Genomic DNA, 16556 nt, shown 5'->3' with positions numbered 1-16556 from the left:
ACATTCATCATTAGATTAACAAAATATTCAATATAAAACATGGCTAAATATACTTCCTTTTAGATGCTTTTGGTTTCTGTACAAAAGAGTTGGCCATCAAAGATGGAACTTCACTACTAGGTTAACACAAAGTCTGAAGCAAAAACAAGCAGATTACTCACAAGCTTCTGATACAGCAAAAGAGGAGAGTGGAGGGTTAGATGAGAGTCAAGATCACAAGATATATACTGACAAAAGCCCTATGACATAAACTTAGAAAGAACCCAGCTACCACAGCCATTTTTCCCTGGAGCAAAGCTACAACCTTAGGAAGCTTATCTTGGGACGCTTGTTATTACCCTGGAATTGCAATCTATCCCTCGAGTTCTGGTTATGTAGCGATGGCTTGGGGCCAGATGTGCCAATAGTGTGATTATTTCCACCTTGCACTTGTGGTTGAACAACAAAAGGAGGGGCTGGTAGAGAGCCTCTGATGCTTGCCTTTTGCTTTTCCAGCTCAACGATGAGATCTGTGACCTTTTGAGTTGGAAATCTGGATTCAAGCTTGTAATCTGCTACGCATTCTAATATGGTTCTAAGAGCAGCTACTCCTTTATCTATGGCCTCAACCTGCAAAAAGATCCGTAATCAACAAATATGATTTCCATGTAATTGAGAACATGAGTGCACGTATAATGACAATTGGATCAGTGGCTGGGAAGCAAATAAAATTGGCAGGGCAAAAGAAGCATTTGACATGCCTGTGCTTCAGGCAAATCCTTTCCATAAAGGGAGATGTATGCACTCCTCTTTATGTTATCCACGTGTTTTTGCAGGATGACCTCTGGAGAGAAATCTTCAACTAGCCCATATGCATAACTAAATCTAGCAGCCTCTATATGTTGTTTCCTTTGAAGAAGATTCTGAACCAACACTGGCAAATTAAAAAATTGTTAAAAAAGAGAAGTTGCGGGCTTCACACACCTAACTGCCAAATCAGATGGCGAAATCAACATTTTGCAGCAACAAAAAGACAAATAAAGGGAAAACGAAATCATAATTAATCAAGTGATCCCTACATGTCAATGAACAAGGATGGTACAACAATACAGAAACATAAGTATCAGAACCATAAATTATAAGAGCGGAAAGCTGTTTTATGGAGGACCATCCAACTGATTATACTACTATTAGAAAATGCTCTCTTTTTCAATTCCTAATACCTTTTACTTGGTTTTTCAGAAATATCATGGAATGCACTATATTCATATGAAGAAATTTTACCAAAGTACCAGTTTTTCTTCACTTGCCACATTAAAAGAATCTCTCTTAGTTCATGTTTATGACAAACTAATGCAAGAAACTAGCTGTCAAAAACTAAAATTCATACACATAATAACTAAAAGAGACACTAAACAGAACAATCTCACCATTTTGCCTTCGACGGTTCAACCTTTATATACTGCATCAATTCAACCAGAAAACCCAAGATGCATGCTCTCTAACTAAAAGCCCCATATTTCTAATATTCCACTTTGTAAACCACCACAAATACACAGCAAATTAGATTGGGAAGAACAATATCTAATAGCTAAAATTTTCCAAGCAACAAAATCTATGTTAAACATTCAAAAGTAAATGGCAATATAAGAATTTGAATAAATCGCAAAGAATAAACGTCTAAAAGAAACCCAAAAACAAAAACACAAGTACACTGGAAAAAATGCACAATAAGTCAAAGAAGATAGGACAATGCACACAACATACACATGCAAAATCGCATATATGACTCACAAATGCACACATATTGCATGAAATATGCCAATACACACAGAGATGTCGAGTGGATTGTTAGGGAACTTACCAAAGATCTTAGCAGTGAAACCAAGGATCCGACATATTTCAGGAGCCTGTCTGAGATGAGCAACAATATCAATAAGCCCTAAAATCTCGTCTCCACCAAAAAAAGACACTAATCCATATATAGCCAAAAAAAGCAAAAAAGCCCAAACTTCCATTTGATTCTCTGTCTGCAATCCTATATTTACTTTCCAGGAAACTGCCAACTTTTTAGCTGCTTCTTTCACTGGAGGACTTATTTTTGGTGAGACTTTCATCAGCTGCTCCAACAGTAGGACCTTACTCCTGAAAACACTTGCATCAAGTCCTCCACCCTCATTCTTCCAGTGGTGGAAATATGACCCTTGCATCACATCCAAAACAAACTTTGCTGGGTCTGGTGAAAACTTAAGGACAGCTAAAACTTCTTGGGGCTTCAAATCATACTCACCCAATTCCTCATTTTGGAACAAAAGAAAACTACCTTCTGTGATCACAGTGGACTGAAAATTTGCAGATGAAGAACATACTGGATCACTGACATGCAAATGCTCCATTTGCTCAACTTTTACATGGGAAAATGAATTGTTGCTCCCTAAGCAAGTGAAGTATGAAACCATTGTTATTGAAATAGATCATGATCACAGATATCTTGAAACTATTATAACCTAAGCTACTATTAAGTAGAGTTTTTTTGACAATAATAAGGTCCTTCAAAATGTCAAACAGCACTAAAATATTGAAGGTAACCAACCTATAATCATGGACCAAAGAATTTTAGAGCAATTGCAGAAAATTACAAGTTCAAAATCTTGAAGTTTATAGGAGTTGACAGTGGCAGTGTGAATGGTTTACCAAATAAGTTTTATCTTTCCTATCAGAAGTGAACCATTATGTCACATTAAGTTTATTTGCTTTCATTTTTCCTTCTTCTCTTGGCACTCGAAAGAAGAATCCATACCCACCCACATAATCGACCCCATATCACCAAACTAATCCCTGCCTGAGATTTGATCCCAAGATTTTATGCATATGTCTAAGATTGGCAAAAAGAAAAATGCATCCATAAAAAGCAAGCCTAAGACACCAATAATCATATATGAATCTGCAGCAATAGGAACAGAAGGCAGAATAATAGGAAACAGCAGAAAAACTGCCCAAAAGGCAACCCTATTAAATAGAAGGACAGAAGGAAGGACCATAAATATCTTCTTGATATAGATATACATGCATACATGAATGCCCATGTAGAAATACCCAATTCATTTGCTTGACAGAACATAGTGGAAATACACAAAACTTAATAAATAACCTGTAAGTATTGCAATCACCAACAATGGCTTTCAGCAAAGATGATTAGATCAACAATGAGATTCATAGTGGTGAACAAGGAGCACTCTATAAACAAAATATTCAGGAACAATAAGTGAAAGACAGAACTTACCAGATAAACTCTCTGCATTTCCAAAAGCCTGTCTTAATTCAGGTGCCTGCCTGTGCTGAGAAACAGTATCAAGAAGACTTTGAATCTCATCAGGGCTGAAAGCAGAGTACAGTTTAAAGGCACCCAAAAGCTGCAAAAAACCTAACACCTCCAGAGAGTTCTCTTTCACTGCACTCATCCTTGCCTTCCACTCACCGGCGAGCTTCATTGCCTGTTGTTTTATTTCTGGCTTAATCTGTGGGGATACTTTCAGCAACTGCTCCAACAGAGTGGTACAACTCCTCCTAATGACACTCAAATCAAACTCCACATCCCCCTTCTTCAAACCTTGGGGGTAAAACCCATGCATAGCATCTAATACCAACTTTCCTGGGTCTGGTGACTTTTGAATAGCCGTGAAGACTTCGTTGTGAACCAAATCATGATTTCTCAAATGTTCATTCAAGAGCAACTGCAGCTTTTGTCCATCATTTGTGATAAAGTTTTGACAACCCACAGATAGAGAATTACCAGTATTGTTAAGCATCAAATTCCCAGGTTGCACAATTGCTAATTGTGAATGAAAATTGTCATTCAATTGTTTCTCTTTCAATTCCAATTGTTTACATCGTTCTTCGACTGATTTTTGCATTAAATCAAATTGTTCTCTTTCTAGTTCAAACTTCTTCACACTTTCTTCAAATTGCCTCTCTTTCATTTGAAGTTTTTCCCAGCATTCTTCTAATGTTCTTTCCAGGGAATCAAAATACTTCTTCTTTTCTTCATGCTCTTTGTGAAATCTTTGTATTGAATCCAATTCTGCCTCTTTTAATGCAAGGTTATCAGAGCATTCTTTCAAAGATTTTTCCATCAAATCAATACTCTTCTTTTTTGATTCAAGCTCTTCAGAGCATTCTGCAATTGATTTTTGGACAGTGCTTCGCTGTTTCTTCATAGCTTCAAGCTCCTCACTGCACTCTATGATTGATATTTGGACTGATTGCAGCAGCTCCTTCTTCAATTTAAGTTCTTCATTCCGTTCTCCAATAGATTCTCGAACAGCATTATATTCCCTGTCTTTCAATTCGAGATCAACACAATATGTTTTCATTGTGTCTTTGAGTGAACTGAGCTCCTTTTCTTTTAAATTAAATTCCTTGGCCCGCCGTTTTGCATACTTTTGGACAACATGTAATTTCTTCTCTTCTAACTGAAGCTTTGAGGAGAACTTTATAATAGATTTTTCAATCCTCTCCACCTCTTTCTCTTTCAATGTCAGCTCTGCACAGCAGTCATTAATAGAATTCTTTATTGCATCATGTTGTTTCTCTTTAGCTTCAAGTTCTTCAGCATTTTCTTCAATCAACATTTTGATGGAATCAAGATGTTTCTCTTTTGAACCAAGATCTTTCAACCTCTCCTCAATCAACTTCTGGACAGAATCTAATTTCTTCTCTTCTGCCTGAAGCTTTGAAGAAAGATTTCTAATTGATTTTTCAATCAACTCCACCTCTGTCTCTTTCATTTTCAGCTTTGCAGAACACTCATTGATAGAATTCTTTATTGCATCATGTTGTTTCTCTTTAGCTTCAAGTTCTTCAGCTTTTTCTTCAATCAACACTTTGATGGAATCAAGATGTTCCATTTTTGAATCAAGATCTTTCAAACTCTCCTCAATCAACATCTCGACAGAATCTAATTTCTTCTCTTCTGACTGACGCTTTGAAGAGAGATTTCTAATAGATTTTTCAATCAACTCCATCTCTTTCTCCTTCATTGTAAGCTTTGCAGAACACTCATTGATAGACTTATTTATTGCATCATATTGTTGCTCTTTAGCTTCAAGTTCTTCAGTGTTTTCTTCAATCAACGCTTTGATGGAATCAAGATGATTCTCTTTTGAATGAAGATCGTCCAACATGTCCTTAATCAATATCTGGACTCTGCTCAGTTCCTTCATTTTCAAGTTAACCTCTTTCTGGCATTCCTTGGTCATTTTTTGGGTTGCATCAAGTTCCTTCTTTTTCAAATCAAGCTCCATCAGGCACTGATCAATTGATTTTTGAATTTGACCCACTTGACTCTCTTTCAAGTCAAGTTTGCCAGAACATTTCTCAGTCAATTCCTGCAGCATTCCCAACTGCTTCTCATTCAACTTGAGCTCACACTTACAATCACTAATCAAGTTCTTTAATGCATCCAACTCCCTCTCTTTCAGCTCAAGTTCATCATTACAATCTGTAGTCAAAATTTTCACCTTCTCTAAATCACTCTCTTTTGTTTCAAGCTCCTTGGAACATTCGTGAAGTGACTTCTGCACTGATCCCAATTGCTGATCTTTTGCAAAAAGTTCCTTGCAACACTCCTCAACCTTCATTTTAACCAAACCTAAATTCATCTCCTTCAATTCAAGCTCCCCAGTAAGTTCCACTATTGATTTTTGAACTGTAACTAATTGCTTCTTTTTCACACTAAGCTCCTCATTACACTCATCAAGCTCCTTTTGCACCAATCCCAGTTGCTCTTTTTTCATACTAACCTTCCCATTACAATCCTCGACCTCTTTTCGAGCCAAATTCAATTGATTTTCTTTTAAACTAAGCTCCAAAGTGCACTCCTGAATCAACTTTTTAATCAAATCCAATTGTTTTTCCTTCATTTGAAGCTCATCCAAGCGTTCATTGACCCATTTAAACTTAATTTCAACCTCTTGATCACGTTGTTCGAGCACTTGGGTGTTTTCCATTAATTTTTCCTTTTCCAAATCCACTTCTTGTGCTTGCTTTAATAAAGAATTCTTTAACGAATCAAACTGGTCTTCTAAATCTTTCCATTGGAGAGTAAACAAGAGAATGGAAGACGCTTGTGCATGTGCTTGATCAAAAGATTCGCGCAGATTCTCTTTCTTTAACTCAGCTAGTTTTAAATGGTCCATTATATTCTCCATTGGAACAAAAACCTATTCAATGAACAGAAACGGAGTTAAAAATAAATAAATAAATAAATAAGCATGAACAGAGCACACTCTCATAATGCAAGCATATCTACAAACTAAGCCAAGCACAACAACCGCATTACAGGAAATTAGAAGTCAAAAATGGCAAGTTCCATATCTAGATCCTTCCCAAGAAGCAAAATCACTATCAAATTAATTTCTAGTGAAAATCATAAACCCTTTCATAAGAAACCAAAAATAAAGAAAGCAAAATGTACAACCAACTAAGACATTGAGGGTTTACTAAAGAACCAACCTTTTTGTCTCCCATCAGGCTAAGGACAACTTTTCTGCAAAACCCTAATAAGTATATATATGGTAGCTGCTATTTCTCTGGCTTTAGTCTAAAGCAAGAGGGTGAAATGGAGATGGCAAGAAACCTGCTTCGGAGCAGTTTCTGGGCGGCGAGGCAATGATAAAACTGACATGGCAATAGTTGAGGAGGAAAAAGAAGCGTCAATGATGTGACTGCAAGGAGAGAAACAAGAGAATATTGATGATTTATTTCCACTCTGTTCCGTCTTCAACCCAAACAAGGCTTCCTTCTCATTGATAAAGAGCGCTTTTGCACTTGCGACGAATTGAGAGCGCTCTCTTTTCTAAAGAAAGGAAAAGGTAAATTGTTTTTTAGCGAATGTATTTTTTTTTTAATAATTAACACTTATTTATTTATTATAAAAAATAAATTAAAAAAAAATTAATTGAGCAAACACTGCAATCATTTTTTCTACTTTTAATTCATCTAATAGTTAATGTTTCAATAATTTTGTTTGAAACAACAACTATATTAAAAATATAAAATCCTTTTATGGAAAAACTGAGAAATTCTAATAAAAGTAAAATTTTTATAAAAAATTATTATTTTTCTTATAAATTTTTTTATGTAAAAAAATGATTTGTTAATTTTTTATATTTTAATAAAAATAAATTTTTATTATAATATTCATATTAAATAAATAAATTATATTAAAAATAATTATTAAAAAATTATATAAATCTTCTTTTTAAATATATATGAATATAAAAGGTGTAATATTTCTTATTCAGGATTAATTTATATATATATATATATATATATATATATTTTTTTTTTTTTTTTTTTTTTTTTAAGTTAGCATCAATTTTTTACTTTTGACTAACTTTAATAAAAATAAAATATCTCTAAATGTTGTTTGGGCATTTAATTAGTGAAATATACTAAAATATATTTACAAAAATAATAGGAAAGAAGTATTTGACCAAATAAATTTTATATTTTTTAATTTATTTTTAAAATAAAAAATAAAAGTGTTAAAATAAAAATGTTTAAAAGTATAAAAATATTCTTATATTTTATAATTCTTTTATGAATATTTAGAAATGAAATTTTAAATTTTACTATTTAAAAAATAACTTTCCTTTTAATATTTTTCTTTCAATATTTAAATATTAAAAAAATTATTTTTTTTAATTTTTTTTTCTCATTATTTTCTTTTCCTCATTCAAACACATTGCTAAGAATTAAGATTTTAAAAATAAAATAAAAATAATTTTCATGAAATTTGCTCATTGACTGGGCCTGACCATCAGAGTGATTTTTATATGTTCCGAATCAGAAAAAGATTTTGATTTAATAGTGCCAAAAACTCAAAATTGAAAGCTCTGATTCTAATTTTACTGCCACCCCAATTTAATTTAATTTTAATTAAATTAATTTTTTTATTTTTAAAAAATAAATTTATTTTTAATCTTTAAGATTTTTAAATCTTAAAAAAATTCTTATTATTTAAAAAAAAAAGTATAGTTTGATTGGTTTTATTCGTCAAATCTCTCAAAATTACATTTGATTCACCTGATCACATAAAGGTGGTACATTCAAATATGGTATGATATTGAATTACTTAAATCTCTTAACATCAGTAATACAGTTTGATTCAATAATTAAAAATATATTATTATAATTCAATAATTAAAAATATATTATTTAATAAAATTATATTTAAATATCCACTTCCTCAATTGTCCAATTAAAAAAAAAAAAACTCCACATCAGTGAGATATAAAATATATAGACACCATTAGATAGTTAATGCTTTATTGATAGCAGAAACTTATTTCTTGGCTCAGCTATTCTTACACTCTCACTTTGATTTCTTGCTCGTGAGTAACAAGTTCCGACTCAACGCATCGGTCCTTACTTAAGCAGAAACCGGCTGAAGTTCACAATAAATAAGAAACCCAAATCTGCGTTAAATATCTCAGAAATGCTAGATCAGCATTAAATGCCTAAGATACGCTAAATCAGCATTAAATATTTAACTGAGGCTCATCATTCAGTGAGCCTTACTATAGGACTTATTCATTACACCATTTACTTGACAGGAAGTGGGCATTTCTGATTTAATTTGTGTAGATTTATAAGAGTTAACACGGCTAATAAAATTGTTTTATTAAAAAGCGTGTTCTTTGTTTTAATTTATATATATGTATTTATCTTAAAAAAAAAAAAAAAGGCATTTCTGCACTTCTATTGCTCGGGGAACTACCATTCTATTTCCTTTCTCCTGTTCTCTTACCTAAAAGATTATTCTAACCCTAAAATTTATTGATAATTTTAATCCAAACCGTAGAATAAAATTAAATTTATTGTCCTAGAATTTGCTCATTGATTTTGGAAGTCCCTTGATTACTAAACCAGACAGTTAGTGCGATTATGCTCCAAGTCAGAACAAACTATTTAGATTTAATAGTGCAAAATACTCAGAATTGGAAGCTGTCTCTAATTATAGTTCAATTTTAATCAAATTTAACTATTATTATTTTTCAAAGGAAAAAAAAAAAATCAATTTTCCGATTCAAGTCAATCAATTTCAGATAGCCCAATTTCGATCCCATTTTGTATTCGGACTTCAACCGTACCATGGCCAGGCTTAATAAAGACGATAATTAAATGTCTCTATAGATGAATAGATGATGCAGCCCCAAATAACTTCTTCAGTAAATATTTTGACTCAATTTCTCAATCAAATGAACAAAAACAATATCCAGACTCCATTGCTCAAATGATATATATATGATGGAACAAATTTTAGTATGGAATTTTAATCACATTTCATGCATTACATATCTGCGTGCATCCAACCGTTTCACGCAACTAGTGCCTCGTCAAAATACAACCATGGCAGCATGGCCTTTCACACAGGCAACCTCAATAACAAAGGGAAAATCATGTCACTAACAATATCTTCCAACTACTAAAATTATGCTCCGTCTAAGCAAATTCATTGTCACGACTTTGGACATGGTTTATGGACATTGAGTACTTGTTCAAACCAGCTTCATTTTCATCAAGAAGAAACAGGGGAACAGAAATTGGGGAAACAAAAATTCTAATTTGGTGATGCACATACTTCAAGGCCTAATTTTGATCCCATATTTGTTGCAATACACTCGTCAAGCCTTTATACGTACCACAAATGAACCTGTTCACATGTTAATTTCAAAGTTCCAACTGAGCAAATAAAATTATTGTGACAAGATGACTAAAAGTTATGTTAACCATAAATATCTCAGCAGATTCAATTTACCAAAACGGAAAGGAAAAAAGCATAAAGGATCTGTTTGAGATATGGTCAGGGTTGGATTAGAAAACACTAGAACTCATCTTATCAACTAGACCAAATAAGGAAGGCCCATCACCAAGAGAGCTCCAAATTTAAGCATAATGAATGAAAAATTATCAGGTAAATACTAGATAAACTCATATATACAAAATTACAATAGGTTAAAAAAAAGAAAAAAAGTACGTGGGGCTTGAAAGATACCAAAAAACAAAAAAAAGCTAGTTCAGAGTTTAAATCACTAAATTAAAATGAAGGAAAGCAGAATGCAAAAGAGATCTATGAAGGGCTTGAGAATGCAAATTAAAATAAAACCTTTATAAGCTGCAAATACTGACCGTACATGTTGATGAGCTTGCCACTTGCCAGAATTGAGCAATGGGAAAATTGATAAGCTGCAGTGGACTAAATCATGACAGAATACTTGAGATTGAAGAATTTGGTCAAGCTTCTGACTGCTCAAAATAAATGGACCCTAAATTGCATAAAGGAACGAGGAAAGCAAAACTGGACCAAAAAAATAAAAGGATGGAAGATTTATGTGAAATGGTAGAAAGCAAGGACTAGCTACTTTTTACGAGAAGTTAGCAATGAACATGGCGGCGTTTTCTGGTAAGAGTGAGACAACCATACCAAGAAATCAAAGACCATATTTGGAGTTAATCAAAGACCGTATTTGAAGTTAATGGCCCGATGAAGAATGTTTAAAATCACAAAGAATTGCAGCAACATATGCCAATGAACGTGAAAGGAAAACCAACGTCACTGTACTATTACAAAGTGATCCAAAGACATTTCTAGCCTGTTAACAAGAAATTGAACAAGCACAACGGACTTCATACATGAAAAGCCTTCAAATAAGATTTCCTCTCTAACAAGATAAGTTTAATAACAAAAAACTTTTGAATAGAATGTTCCTATACACAAAATGATGCACACTGCAAACTAGAAAAAGGGAGAAAAATGTATTCAAAATCCAGTTACTCACATGCTGGAAGATTGGATATGTCAGCAGAAACTGCACAAGGGATTCCTAAGTTTGAAAGAGCTCCCCGTATGATTCCGCAAGGGAAATAGAGATGCATGCCCATTGCTTGGGTAGCCTTGTTTTCAGCCAGTGCAGAAGTATCTTGCGACAAATCTACATTTTCAATTGATGGATCAACTGACATCCGTGCGAGCCATCGAAACTTATTATCTTGCAATACGAAAGTGCCCTACAAGATAACCACAAGCCAATTTGTCATCTACCGCAAGCACATTTTAAAGTTTCATCCAGGAAAACAAAACAAAAAAATCCCAAACTTACTCTATGATTTGTTTTCAAGTTGTCTATTTGCTTCTTGAAGACCTCAGACCAGAAGTCTTTACAGATGAACTTTATTGCCTCTAGATGATCACTAAACCGCGGCCGCTCCATGGTATACCTAAAAAAATTTACACTTTCACTCCATCCTTAAAGTTATCTCATTGAAATATTAAAAACTGGGCATAACCAACTCTAGATTTATAAGCCAAATCATAATTCCATTCAAAGAATATCTCCTCTCTCTCCTTTTTCTTTATTATGCTCTCTCAACTAATCATTTTAAATAAAGAAAGAAAAAGAAAGTTGGAGTTTATTTTCAAATCGAAGTTTTCCTATCCTTTCTTACACTTTCTCGGAAACCAAACACCTGAGAAATGAACTAAAAAAAAACTCAAAATTTGAACCTAGCAACATATTTCTGATTTGAAGATCTAATCTAACGAGCAAAAATATAAAATCAAAGAAAAAGATCAAAACAATTTATATATAATATGTAGACAAGATATCAGAAATCAAGAATATTCATAAAAAGAAGGAAAATTAAAGCTGAAAATTAGGGGATTGGAAAGGCGCGGTTGGGGTAGTACCGTTCAGCGAGCTGGTGGCCAACCTGATAGCCAATGGCCTCGATCCGACGGCCAGCGAGCTCAGGTTTATTGGCGTCGAAGCGATTGCAGTACGATGACACCATCTCCGTCAGCAGGCTATCGATGCAACTCTCCGACACTTCTCTTGCCATTCTCTCTCTCTCTCTCTCTCTCTCTTCCTTAGCCCAAAGTGAGATTGGCTACAGACCTACAGTTGATTCTGTTCTCTTCTATGAGTTCTATCTAGTCCTTGAGTGAGTAAAATGAGCGGGTCTTCCAATTTTTGGGTAGGACTTGAGCATAATCCGATCTAAGCCCACATGCAATGATATGGGCCTTTTTGGCCCATAAAATGATGATAAGCATCACTCTTAACCGTTTATTTTATTGAAAATATATTTAAAGTATTTAAAAAAATAAGTCAATAAAATATATTTAAAAAAAATTAAAATTATTTTTTAAATTTTAATAATTTTATTAAAATATAAAAATATGTATACATGTATAATATAAACACCTATCATTAATTTAATTTTATAATTAAATAAAGTAAATATTTTTATAAAAAATATTTTTTTTTAAATTATTTTTTATATATAAATTATTTTTCATAAAACAAACAAAATTTTATCATCATATAAAAAAAAAAAATCTCTTTCATTCTCTTATAAATTACATTTTGAATGATAAAATAACGAAATAGAATAAAGCTGGCAACAATTCGGTTAGAATTTAAAATTAGAAGAAAACTAGATCGGTTTAATATAAAATGTAATAAATTAAATCAAACCTGATTTAAACCACAATGATTGAAATGAATTTTGAATGGAATTCAAATTGATTTATTTAAGCTCATTTTGAATAATTTTTTTTCTTTTAAAAAAATAAAAATTTTAATAATAAAATTTAATTGAAATCAAACTGAATTAAGATCAAATCAAAATAGAATTAAAATTAAAAAAAATCAAAGAGTCTGATTTTAATCTCAATTGAAATCACCGATTTTATTCTGGAGCCGACCGCAGGTGTACATGGAAAGATGATGTCAAGTTAAATCGGCATTTCACCTTTCAAAAGATTCTACAATTAGGCCTGCAATACCGAAAGAAAGCGACTGCTAAAAGCCTGGCAAGGCCAGAAATTAAAACATTATAGGCATGATCCCCATCCCTCGTGTTCTCCAAATATCCACTCCATATACACAAATATCCACCCCATCCCTCGTGTTCTACAAATATCCACTCCATATACATGAAATAAAAATATTTCATGCTGATTAATTTAGACTCCATTAACTTCAATAATTTAATGATAGATTAAAGTATAAAAAAATTTATGCTCACATAACTACGTGATTAGACCTATCATTCGATAAAAATGAAACGTCAACCTATATAATTAAAATCCCCAAATGTACACCACATTACGAGAGCATGCGGGAGAGAGCAGAGGGGGCGGGCATGCTCCAGTCCAGGTACTCAATAGGTGCATATCTGTATACCTGCCACGGAAAGCTTTCGACACTAGGCAGTTTTCCCAGCTTAGGAAATTTTAAGCCAGTTCAAATATTCGAGCATTCCTTAAAACTCGAGGAAAAACATATAACAAAATATCCAAACGAAGAGCAACCCTTATTGTGCAAAAAAGTTCGCTTCACTTTATGAGACCAAACAAAGCATACACAATTTTTAGATAACAAAGCCAAACCAGCCAAAAGTACATTATGATTTGTTCTTTTATTCAAATGAGTTCTGGCCTCCTAACTTTCTACTAGAGTTGTCCGGCTAGCGCATATATCAGCTGCCTTTTGTCTTATTATGGATCTCATGGGCAGCATTCTATCCTTGCAAACCAATAATACCTGCACAAAGATCATTGAACAAACAGAAATCTGGTTACATACATATTTGATTAAAACAAAGATGAGATCCAATTATCAAAAATAGTAATGCCCATTTTTCCATTGATGACGAAATTCTAAAGTAAAAAAAAAAATATTCTCTTAGTAGCTCCATTCCATTTTGATGCGGCCAGGAAAGTTTAATACTTACCGCATGCTGCTCTGCCACCAGCATTTCCAGTGGTTTTGCTAAGTTCATGTCCCCCTGGATACAAAAATGAAATCAGCCATGAACATTTCTTGCATTCATCAGGCAATAAATGACTAAAATGCAGAATAGAAATTAAGTCTTGTTGATAAGGCAATTAGCTATCATGGTTAAGTAGGTAACTTGTATGTCGGATATTCTCTCTAGGGAAGGGGGTGGACTAGCAGAGAGTCACTTCAATGCATCAAGCAGACTAAATCTGATGCAAAGATTATGTGAGTCCCCCTAGAGCTAGCTTTTAGAGATAAGTTAGAACCGACTCATTTACTCAAGATACAAAGCCCCACCAACCAATGTTTAGGCCTTTCACAAATGTTTCATGCTCTAGGTGTTTAATCCTAGGCGTAAGGAGAGTGTGTTAATATCCCATGAATAGGGGTAATGCGCCCCTTATAAATTAGATCTGACCCATTTTCTTCGAACTTCCTTATCCCACAGTTGGAATATTGGAAACACAATTCAAACTCAATCAAGAAGCAGAAACCAATTTACTCATCATTGACAAAATAAAGCAGCAACTAAGCAAGGCTAAAAAGAAGATTTCAAAGCTGAGAATTTAAAGTTTACCCTTGCCAAGATCATCAGTATCCGAATGAACTACAACTGCCCTTCCAATAATGGAATTCGGGCCAGAAAGTGGAATGTGCTTGTCAACAATTGTGAAACTAGCAGTGCCTGGACGACACAATAAGCAGAAGTGTTAATAACCCACAGAAAGTATCAACTATCAAACACCATCAAGACAAAAAGAATAAAAGATAAAACCTTTTGTATCTAGCTTCATAACCAGCAGGAGAAATATTGGTGCTCCTGAATTAAGAATTTACAATAACATAAAACAACAATGCATACCATCATCACCAACATTGATATTTCCCAGATCACCAGCATGACGATTCTCGTCCTCAGGGGCACCATGCTCTTTGCCAGCAGGGTTAAAATGTGGCCCTGCAAATAGATCATAAAAAAAAAAAAAGTATGGAGAATTTCACAGAAATTTAAGCAGATTTTTTATTCCTTATGAATCAACAAAAGAAAATTTTCCCAACAGTTAACAATACCAGTTGACATGCAACCGTTTGTTGTGTCTCCAAGGGCATGGACATGGAATCCATGAGGCCCAGGCTTCAGGCCAGAAACGTTTCCAGTTACAGTGGTCTGACCTGATGAAAAATGAATAGAAGAGGGTTATACACAAAGGAAATTAGCAATTCAAATTCCAGGTCTAACTGCTAAGAGTGCAGATATACCATCTCCTTCTTGGGAGAAGAAAATTGTCCCGCTAACACCCTCACTACTTCCAAGAACAGCAACGGCCTTCACCATTGTTCTACGTGATCTAGAAAACATGAAAGTTAGGAAGTTACATATACGCAGTTGCCTAGGTAAAAGAAACTGAAAAAGCAGATCAAAGAGCACATGTGCCGCGCCATTTACATCCCAAAAAACCCACATAGATCACAATAAAGTTTCTCGTACAACAATTATAGAAATGAGAAAATATTTAAGTTGGATTAAAAAAACTAGTTAGATCTACGAACAAACCTTAAGATCCACAAGCAAACAAAATAAAAACATCTAATCCGAGTACAAATTTAACACTCAAGCAAAGAAAATACACTATAAAAGAAAACAAAAAAGATCATACATAAAAATAGTATATATAACACACCAAAATAGGCTTCTAAGCAAATGATCTAACCAAAAAGAACAGTAATTATAAGGAAACAAAACATAAATGATGATCAAAATCAAAGCACAGATCGATCTAGATCAAAATAGAGCGTCAGAATACACAGGCCATTACCTCAGAGCACCCCTTTAGAGTTTAGACAGAGAAAGTAGAGAGAAAGAGAGAGACAGAGAGTAGAGAGTATGTGAGTCAGGCGAAGGCGGTGATTTTTGACGGATAATATACAGAACTGTGATTAATAAAATAAGAAAAAAAAAGTTGGAAAAAAACAAAATAGGAATCTTCAGAAATTTCTAGTGTTTACCGATGGTGGTAATTTCAAAAATAACTGACGTAAATTAATAGATTTACAGTCAGATACCGCTCCAGCTCACACCCGATATTGGGCTCATGTGGGCCACCACTCATCAGTTGTCTTATTTTCGTCCACCAATCTTAATTTGTTATTTAAAAATTTTAAACATTAATTATATTTGACGGTAAATTATTGAGTTTCCTTAATTTTTTTTAATTAATAAATATTTATTAATAATTTATTTTTTTTTGAAAATTATTAATAATTTATTTTATTTTTTAAATTTATCTTTTATTAATATTTTAATTTTTATTACATATTATTAATAAATTTATTTTAATTTTATTTTTCTAAAATTTATATTATTATTTTATTAAAATTTGTTATTTTTTTAATAATAATTTACATATTTAATTTAAAAAATATTATTTTAATATTATTTAAAAAAAAAAAATAAGCCGAGAAGCAAATGCGTCCAGGTTCGTCTTCTCCCCCAACAATTTTCTTCTCCCAACAGGCCCCTCTTGCTCCTCTGTTCCAGACAACCACCCCTTTCCCTCCCTTTCATTTTCTCTCCGGCCAGCAACCGCTCAATGACGAGACGACCGATCTTTTATCCGTAGAGAGAAGAAACCCCTTTCTCCTCCTCTCTTTTTCTATGTAAAGAGAACCAGATCCTAGTTTTCAAGATTTCCTTCTTTAAGTAAAAATAAATAAATAAATAAAAGA

The 16556-nt window shown here is 33.2% G+C and overlaps 3 protein-coding genes across 3 annotated transcripts; all 3 read right to left on the bottom strand.

Moving 5' to 3' along the window:
* Window positions 1–26: 26 nt before the first annotated feature.
* LOC110633498 (uncharacterized) lies at window positions 27–6829 on the bottom strand. The gene is made up of 5 exons (XM_021782132.2): window positions 6493–6829; window positions 3263–6200; window positions 1844–2413; window positions 741–913; window positions 27–609 (listed from the first exon to the last, which is right to left on the bottom strand). The coding sequence occupies exons 1-5, from the start codon at window positions 6505–6507 to the stop codon at window positions 298–300; spliced, it is 4008 nt and encodes a 1335-aa protein (XP_021637824.2). The 5' UTR covers window positions 6508–6829; the 3' UTR covers window positions 27–297.
* Window positions 6830–9258: 2429 nt separating this feature from the next.
* LOC110633503 (uncharacterized) lies at window positions 9259–11965 on the bottom strand. Its single transcript, XM_021782137.2, has 4 exons — window positions 11732–11965; window positions 11145–11262; window positions 10824–11052; window positions 9259–9697 (listed from the first exon to the last, which is right to left on the bottom strand). The coding sequence occupies exons 1-4, from the start codon at window positions 11881–11883 to the stop codon at window positions 9669–9671; spliced, it is 528 nt and encodes a 175-aa protein (XP_021637829.2). The 5' UTR covers window positions 11884–11965; the 3' UTR covers window positions 9259–9668.
* A 1376-nt stretch (window positions 11966–13341) lies between these two features.
* LOC110635538 (superoxide dismutase [Cu-Zn]) lies at window positions 13342–15792 on the bottom strand. The gene is made up of 7 exons (XM_021784922.2): window positions 15647–15792; window positions 15090–15178; window positions 14901–15002; window positions 14692–14787; window positions 14407–14514; window positions 13783–13836; window positions 13342–13592 (listed from the first exon to the last, which is right to left on the bottom strand). The coding sequence occupies exons 2-7, from the start codon at window positions 15163–15165 to the stop codon at window positions 13570–13572; spliced, it is 459 nt and encodes a 152-aa protein (XP_021640614.2). The 5' UTR covers window positions 15166–15178; window positions 15647–15792; the 3' UTR covers window positions 13342–13569.
* Window positions 15793–16556: the final 764 nt, after the last annotated feature.

This window comes from Hevea brasiliensis, chromosome 3 (genome assembly GCF_030052815.1).
Source record: "Hevea brasiliensis isolate MT/VB/25A 57/8 chromosome 3, ASM3005281v1, whole genome shotgun sequence".
NCBI classification, from domain to species: domain Eukaryota; kingdom Viridiplantae; phylum Streptophyta; class Magnoliopsida; order Malpighiales; family Euphorbiaceae; genus Hevea; species Hevea brasiliensis.
The sequence above is the reverse complement of the archived record's forward strand: the minus strand, read 5'-3'. Positions and strand labels throughout refer to the sequence as shown.

What these genes read in the sequence shown, in the direction of transcription:
- LOC110635538 (XM_021784922.2), bottom strand. Translation starts at nt 15,165, where the DNA reads ATGGTGAAGGCCGTTGCTGTTCTTGGAAGTAGTGAGGGTGTTAGCGGG. An exon ending in AAACGGTTGCATGTCAACTG is followed by an intron (nt 14,788 to 14,900) that starts GTATTGTTAACT and finishes ATCTATTTGCAG; the next exon opens with GGCCACATTTTAACCCTGCT. An exon ending in TACTGATGATCTTGGCAAGG is followed by an intron (nt 13,837 to 14,406) that starts GTAAACTTTAAA and finishes TTTTGTATCCAG; the next exon opens with GGGGACATGAACTTAGCAAA.
- LOC110633498 (XM_021782132.2), bottom strand. An exon ending in AAATGCAGAGAGTTTATCTG is followed by an intron (nt 2,414 to 3,262) that starts GTAAGTTCTGTC and finishes TCACTTGCTTAG; the next exon opens with GGAGCAACAATTCATTTTCC. An exon ending in TTTCACTGCTAAGATCTTTG is followed by an intron (nt 914 to 1,843) that starts GTAAGTTCCCTA and finishes TTAATTTGCCAG; the next exon opens with TGTTGGTTCAGAATCTTCTT.
- LOC110633503 (XM_021782137.2), bottom strand. Translation starts at nt 11,883, where the DNA reads ATGGCAAGAGAAGTGTCGGAGAGTTGCATCGATAGCCTGCTGACGGAG. An exon ending in ACTTGAAAACAAATCATAGA is followed by an intron (nt 11,053 to 11,144) that starts GTAAGTTTGGGA and finishes GTTATCTTGTAG; the next exon opens with GGCACTTTCGTATTGCAAGA. An exon ending in CATATCCAATCTTCCAGCAT is followed by an intron (nt 9,698 to 10,823) that starts GTGAGTAACTGG and finishes ACATGTGAACAG; the next exon opens with GTTCATTTGTGGTACGTATA.